Source organism: Ictidomys tridecemlineatus, chromosome 5 (genome assembly GCF_052094955.1).
Source record: "Ictidomys tridecemlineatus isolate mIctTri1 chromosome 5, mIctTri1.hap1, whole genome shotgun sequence".
NCBI classification, from domain to species: Eukaryota; Metazoa; Chordata; class Mammalia; order Rodentia; family Sciuridae; genus Ictidomys; species Ictidomys tridecemlineatus.
Genome location: NC_135481.1, coordinates 58500206 through 58508033, shown reverse-complemented (window position 1 = coordinate 58508033; position 7828 = coordinate 58500206). Strand labels below are relative to the sequence as shown.

Sequence of the window (7828 nt, the reverse complement as noted above, 5' to 3'; positions counted from 1 at the left end):
TAAAAATATTAATACTAATTGACTTTCTATAGTAAAAATCTTGCCAATGTAGAAAATGTGAAAACTACTAAAAAAGCATATGGAAAAAAAAGAAAATTCATATTTTTTTCCTATATGAGTCATTTAAAAATGTTATTAGTAATATCTGCTACTTAACTAATTTTAAGGCTTTCAAAAATTGTTCTCACTGTGATTTTCATCTTCCAGTTAGGTTCCCATGTTCTTTCCAGAAAGCATTAATGTTTTGTTATTTTTCAAAGTATTGAAGCACATGGTAAATTCAAGGAAAAAGTTTGCCATGAGCTGCTGGTAATTTCTCCTGGCTTTAAAGGAAACTTTGAAAAGTTACCATGAAGGAAAAGTTAATCCATCATGTCCCGCCGCATTTGTTCTCTCAAAACAAGGTGAACTACCTCTGACTATTTCCCTAGGATTATGTCACCCACCAGGGCAACTTTCTGTTTCAGTAGGTGATGTGAAGAAACAAAACAACACCCTTTAAGTTAATCAGTTTTGGAAAATAGAGACTGGCTTTATATTCCATGGCTTTGATGTGCTTAGTAGTTCCTGTAAGGATCTGCCTCTCTTTTGTTGTGATTGACAAGACCTTTCCTATATATATGAGCCACTGAGCAGCCCAGTAACAGAGGGGAGAGACATTTACCCAGAGCTAACTTCACCACTCATTACGACTTCCTAAAACCTTGGGTACAAGTGTCACCTCTAAGTGTCAGAAGAGTTGGCTCCAGCAAGATCAGGTAAGGGCCTCTCCACTTTGAGACTTCATTCCTCCCAACGGGAAGCCTAGAGAAACTACATGGTGACAGGTGGGATCTGGAAGAACAGATTTGGAAGTGCAGTCCATTTTAAGCAATAGGACGTGGGGGAATTCTGTAAATGGCTTTTCCACCCTCACTTTAACATCCACATAGGTTCTGTCTTATGGGCCAAGCATGAAGGGTCCCTTCTGGTTACTAGACCACAGGAAACCATCCTAGTCTATCCTAGAGGATCATCCAGATATCCTATCCAGAGAGGATAGACTTGACAGCAGATTGGGATCATTTTTAAATACTCCAATGCTTTCTGCATTTGAATTAATTTGAATCACAACGAGGTGCTTATTAGAGCAGAAGCATAGAGCAGAGGCAATTTGTTGCCAAGTAGGACACATTTTTATGAATGGCCATCAAGACAGGTGCCTGGTTTCATAAAATCTTCTGCATATCCACGTTGTGTGATGGGTTGAGTTAATAACAACATGTGCAGGGCCTACTTTTATTACTTATCTATTTCCCAATCATTCCCCATGCGTGACACCAAAAATAAAATTTTGATCAAAGCATATAGCATGGGACCCAAATACCCTGGACCATCATAAAAATAACTTATGTGTATTCATGTATTATGTCAAGATATGCAACTCCTTTGTTGTTATTCATGTTTGCTGTTCATCTTGAAGAGACAAATTTCTTTAACATACAAGTTCACTCCAGCACTTGGGTTGCAGTAAGGAAAAGTCTTAGAATGCATGTCTAGGATTGGATATCCAGAAAGGTCCAGGGAATCTATACTGACTCTGTTGCAGAGAACTCTGGGCACCTGTCTTGGAGTCTGTAGGTACTTACTATTTCTTGGCCCATTTTCCCTGAAATGCTAAGAGCAAGGTCCCTTTGATAGCAGCCAACATGTTCATGGCTGCCTCAAGGAGGGCAGCTGGATTTGTTAAACTTGATTTCTTTTCCTCTCGGGAGGAACAGCATGAAGCTGGCATACCTGTTCCTTGGTGCCACAGCCCTCCTGCTCCTGTGTGGCTGTGGCTCTGTCCTCAGCACCTCCAGTGGGGACCTGCGTACCTTTGTGGGCTGTGCTGTGAGGGAGTTTACTTTCCTGGCCAAGAAGCCGGGCTGCAGGGGCCTTCGGATCACCACGGATGCCTGCTGGGGTCGCTGTGAGACCTGGGAGGTAGGTGGTTCCGCTCGTGACTGCTCAGGCCTGATTCTAAAACAGCGTTCCCTGTTTCAGTGATGGGAGGTAGAACCGGGTCATCTGCCCTCTCCTTACAGCATCTTGTACAGCTGATCGGGAAAGCATGATGTCGCCCCCGTAACAGAGCATTGATGAGATTCATAGCTTTAGTCGTGGTCTCAGGGAAGAAAAAACATGCTCCTATTTCACCCATTTTACAAATCACAAGGAGGGATTGAAGGGATGAGAGGCTCCCAAGTCATGAGGAGAGTCACTGCAGGTTGGGAATAAATTCTTGTCTCCAGCCTGTGACCCAGTCTCCTCCCTGTATTCCTTCATTTGTGATAAAGTCAGCCATTTGCCAAGAAAGAGGCCCTAAGCTGTGGGGCAGGTGAGGGCTGGTCCCAGGCCTCTCCTTCAGTGCTGCCTCCGTAGCCCTGCTCCCCTCCGTTCCGTGGGGCCCTCGGGGACATTGTAGACACATCTATGAAGCCCCTTTCTATTCAATTAGAACTGGCCTTTCAATTCAAATGGGGATAAAAGTCTCAAACAAAGTTAAAATCCTACTGGACTCAAACGAGGAGCTGGTTAAAGGGGTGAAGAGAACAGAGTTATCGAGCACCCATCAAATTACACCATACCGTGATTAGCTGACTCTTCTTACCAAGGCCCACGTTGGCAACTGAAGGAGTACCAGCTCTGATCTTGTCACCCCCAGCTCTGAAGCTTTAATGACCACCCCCTACTGTCGATTCAGTCACCAACTTTCAAGGTCCAGCAATATGGCATCTGTCTGCTTTCCCAGAGACTACATGTATTCTTAGGTTTGGCTTTGTCAGGCTGATTTTTAAATGTTTTATTAAACAACCTTCATAAAATCTCATCTTGATCTTTTTCTCATATCCCGTCTCATTTCCAACTGTCCTATTATCATAGTTATTCCTCATTGCTGAACTCTAGTGCCAACTTCTTCTCTGAGCCTTGTCTGGCTCTGTGGCAATTCCTTCACTACATTCTACCTTTTGTTTGACTTCCTCCCCCACCACACACCATGATTTTAAGTGTTTTTGAAGACAGAAGTTCCTGATTACAACTTTCATAGCTTTTGCCAAAGCACCATGCATGGGTGAGGCATTCAATAAATATTTCTTGATCAGAAGGGACTGACCTCTTCCTAGAGGTGTCTGTCCTCTGGTCTAATGGAAGTCAGCTTTGAAGCATGTGAGCACCACCCAAGGACTCTTCCTTTAGGGAAAAAACAGGCATTTTTCAGGGACTCAGAGAGCAAACCGATATTGCTTAAATAAAATTATGACTCTTTGAATGGAATCGGGTTATGATGCAGAAATCTACAAATTAAATGAAACTACCCCATCAAATTGGCTTCATCTTTGCATCATTCAGGAGCTTAAGATTTAATAGCCAAGTGAAAATTCAGTTTTTCTAAGTAACTGTTGCCATCAAATGAACTCAGGGAACTTGGGCACCTTCTCATGTGCAGGGCTTGGCCTGGCAGTGCCACCTTTGGATCACTGCTTGTCCCTGGGCTAGTGGCAGCTCTTTGGGTACCATATCCCCAGACTCCTGTTCCTCTGCTTTCAACCCATCCTCTTTTCTCTCACATGTTGGCAACTGTCTTTAGCTGGATCATGGTCACCCCCAGGAGGTCGGGGACTGTGCTCTCACTGGAGAAATGGAAACACCAAGACAAAGAAAGGAGAGTGTCCCTAATTTTAGCTAACTTTTGTTTGTGCCTTTACTGTGTTAGGAAAATGGAGGTTACCTGGGGAAATAAATACAGATATGCGATTCATTTTCCTAGCAACTGGAGGTTTCTGAGATAAAAAGCACTGTTTGTTTGTTGTTTGATTTTTGGTAGCATGTCTGAATTTAAGGATGTTCATGATAACAAAGTGACTGAACTTGCTTTTGAAGTGAAGCTATTGGTGCAAATAGTGATTTCTTATGACCTGGGTTTAGAATTGCCCAATTTAGCAAAAGGAAAGCAAAACAAAACCAAAACCAAAAAATGAATCAACTAACCCAAAATACTCACCAATTTCTGCCCCCCAAAAAACAACTCCCCAAACCCCAGACAAACAAACAAAAAACCAGGAAACCCAGATAAATTTGAATTTCAGATAAAACAACAAATACTATTTTTAGTAAAAGTTTGTCCCAAATATTGCTTGGGAAGATTTATACTAAAGGATTAATTATCCGATATACAAGGTAGCTGAGTGTCTGGTCTGCACATGTTCCTAGAATACTGAGGTAAAAGGACACAGAGTAAATGGAAGAAGGTAGGAGAAAATGTCCCAGGACAAATTTAGCTCTTTTACATGATCATTGTTGAAGGCAAGGTTGTTATTTTCATCATCATGCAAGGACTTCATCTTGGGCCTGTCCATCTATCATCTGTGTATCTGTCATCAATCTATCTGCTCATCCATCTATCCATCCATTCATCCATTCACTTACCTTTTTTGCCTAGAACAAGTGAAGACACTGTCCTTTGACAGATTGTTATCATTTTTGCCATGACTTCTAATGACAGCAACAGAGTGCATTTATGGAACACTTACCTGTGCTAGGTACATATTATCTCACCTTATCTCTACAACAGTCCCATGAGGCGGATGTCTTGTTTCACAGATAGGAACACTGAGACTTCAAGGAGTTTAGTTGATTTCTCAAGGTCTCCAACAAGTTGTAGATCTGGCAATCAGGCTTGATAGGTCGGCCCACATGACTCAAGATTTTTTCCCCTTAACTTTTTTTCCCCTTGCATACACACACACACACACACACACACACACACACACACACACACACACATTTTCACCCTGTGACACTGGGGATTGAACCCTGGGCCTTGTGCATGCTAGGCATGCACTCTACCACTGAGCCATACCCCCAGCCCTTTTTGTTTTATTTTGGGATAGGAGGTATTGCTAAATTGCCTTGTTAGCCTTGAACTTTTGATCTTCCTGCTTTAGCTTCTTGAATAGATGAGGACCAGAGATGGTTTTTTTTTTTCCACATTTGGTTTTGGTGTATTATAGTTATAATTATACATAATGCTACTACTTGTTACATATTTGTACGTGCACACGATGTAAGGGTTGGAGATTTTTAACTACTACCTTGTGCTGAGTTTTCTCTGGCCCATATGCTCTGTTGATCAAAACTGTCTTTGAATTCAAGGTTAATACAAGGTGAAGGAAGGAAGTGAGTCCTTTGCTTATCAGAGTGGCCCAGAGAACATTCAGGAAACTGCCTGGCATTCTTCTTTTGCTGACTCTATAACAGTTAGGAGAACCTCCCAGGTACCTGCCTACGTACCATAGGGAGCAAATAGGCAGGAATCCCTACCGTAGGAGAGCCTACTCTCTAGAGCAGGAGAAATGTCATACAAATAAAATACCTGCGATGTCATGTAAGGAGAGAAAGCAGGAAGGGGAAGAGGAAGCTCTAGGGTGTGGAGGGGGATGTTACAGTTTTAAATAGCATGGCCAGGAAAGGCTTCCCTGAGAGGGTGGCATTTGAACAAAACCCCAAGGAACAAATCCTGTGGCAGAATGTTCCAGACAGAGGGAAGAGCAAATGCAAAGACCCTCTCTGGGACTGTTCCTGGTTGGGCTGGGGAATGATAGAGCCCACTGTGGCTGGAGCCTAGTAAGGAAGCCAGCAAGGTGGGACTGTCACAGAAGGTGCAGGGAAGACTGATGGAGGTGCTGGCTTTTACTAACTGAGATGGGAAGTGAGTGGGGCTTTGAGTGGGCGGGAGTGGGGTGTGAGGCCATGTCTGATGTATCAGGAGGATCACTTGGGTGCTGTTACAGGGTTACGGTGGAAGAAGGGACACTATAGCAGCTATACATTGACCAAGAGTATTCATTTACTAAATATTCACCTAGCACTTTCTGTGTGCTGTAGATTCTTCCAGGAGCTCAGGATATGGCAGTGAACAGAATCAGCTTCCTGCTTTCAGGAGTTTCCTTTGTACGGGGAGGAGGCAGAGCAATAAGTAAACAGATAAAAACCATGCTGATGTCTGGTAATGACAAATGGTACCAAAGGAAATGAAATAGGATGGTATGTTTATGGGCTCTCTCTTTTCTCCCTATGGGGACAGAAACCCATTCTGGAACCCCCCTACATTGAAGCCTATCATCGCGTCTGTACCTACAACGAGACCAAGCAGGTGACCGTCAAGCTGCCTAACTGTGCCCCTGGAGTTGACCCCTTCTACACCTACCCTGTGGCCGTCCGCTGTGACTGCGGGGCCTGCTCCACTGCCACCACGGAGTGTGAGACCATCTGAAGCTACGAGGTCTGCAGGATGCAGCTGGTGGCCTCAAGCCTCACAGACCTACCTGCATGGGTGACATAGGCAGCTCTCCCCCTGGCTTCCCAAGGACTGTTTAATCTGACCATACCTGTGGTTACCTGTCTCCCTTAGCTTAGGCACAAGGCCTGGATGCAGTATACTTACATTGAAAATGCAAAACAATATTTGTTCCTTTACCAGAATTAATTTCTCTAGTTCATATACCTACAAATAACTGAGATGGGAAGTTTTTCTTTGCCTTGAGTCTTGCAACATAGTTTGTATATCACAATCATCTTCTGATTTGGACCGATAACATGCCATTGACTTAAATGCATTGGACAGAATTGGGAAATGGGGCTGTAAAGTCTTTTAAAAGTCTTATGTTCTGTTTAACCACTGACCTTTGACTAGATTTAGGAAGAAAGGGCTAGAAGTTTATCAAAACCAATGCACTCACTAATCTTCATTATCCAAAAAGAAACCCAACTTCAAGTTTCCTTAGAGAAAACTGTTCCAATTCCTTTTTAAATGAGCGATTATCCACCCAGGAAACAGACTGCTCAGATTGATAAATAGCAGGGAATTGATCAAGAGAAGAGCTCAAAGAAGGTTGGATTTGGCTTATTCTTTTCCCCAGCAACATTCCTTAAGTTCCCCTATAAGATCCTTACTATAAAGAGCCTACTTTGTGATTTAAAAAAATATATAGAAAAATATGTAGCTAGAAGCTATCATTTAGGTATAAAAACTTCTGAAACTCATGTTTTTGGATGTGATATTCTCCCAAAGCGGTGGTGAAATGGTCATTTACAAAAATTCTTCCTTCCTTAGCACATTTTAAATTTAAATTGTAACATTAAATTCAGAAATCTTACATTTGTAGGGGTAAAACTGCACTGTAGGCTCAGAGGAAAAAGGTCTGTGATTGTCTAGCTCTTGCCTTCACCAAAATCTTAAAGCAGCTGGTTCTGTGACTTTTCTTAAACTCCAATTTTATTCAAATATCTTTCATTCTGTCATTTTGGGGGTTGAATTTAACCTTGTTCACTTTTCATAATATGCTGAGAAAATTGATATTAATGCCAATAAAGTGCATTCTCTGTCTTTTGAATTCATACAAATTTTTAGTAAAAGTCTTTTTAGCCTTGACTCTGCTTGCTCTAACATGACAAAGAATGCTTCGAAGGAACTATGAGGATTTTCACTGAAGTGTTAATTTCGGATTTCATGGTCAGTTAAGGACACAGAGAGATGACTCTGGGTATCCCAAAGGTAGTACATGCAGCCCTGAAACACAGTGCTCTGGTTTCCATTGTAGCCCTCTAAGCCATGAGTCTTCTCGAAAGAAGAACCAATGAATCCCCATGAAAAACAGTGGAGCAAATGTTGAGATTGATGGTCAAGCACCAGGGAGTGGGAGTGAACGTCTGAGAACAAAGGGCTCATGCACAATTCACCCCAACCCTTTTTGGTAGGAAAGGAAGTCACTACATAAAGAGGAGTCCAGCCAAGTGAAGTGGAGCA

At 42.5% G+C, this 7828-nt stretch overlaps 1 protein-coding gene across 1 annotated transcript; it reads left to right on the top strand.

Annotated features, from left to right (window-relative positions):
• Positions 1-1625: 1625 nt before the first annotated feature.
• On the top strand, positions 1626-7382 carry Gphb5 (glycoprotein hormone subunit beta 5). Its single transcript, XM_005322778.4, has 2 exons — positions 1626-1965; positions 6107-7382. The coding sequence occupies exons 1-2, from the start codon at positions 1762-1764 to the stop codon at positions 6293-6295; spliced, it is 393 nt and encodes a 130-aa protein (XP_005322835.1). The 5' UTR covers positions 1626-1761; the 3' UTR covers positions 6296-7382.
• The last annotated feature ends 446 nt before the right edge of the window (positions 7383-7828 follow it).

Coding starts and splice junctions, on each gene's coding strand:
- Gphb5 (XM_005322778.4), top strand. CDS start 1,762: ATGAAGCTGGCATACCTGTTCCTTGGTGCCACAGCCCTCCTGCTCCTG. Junction 1,966..6,106: donor GTCGCTGTGAGACCTGGGAG/GTAGGTGGTTCC, acceptor CTATGGGGACAG/AAACCCATTCTGGAACCCCC.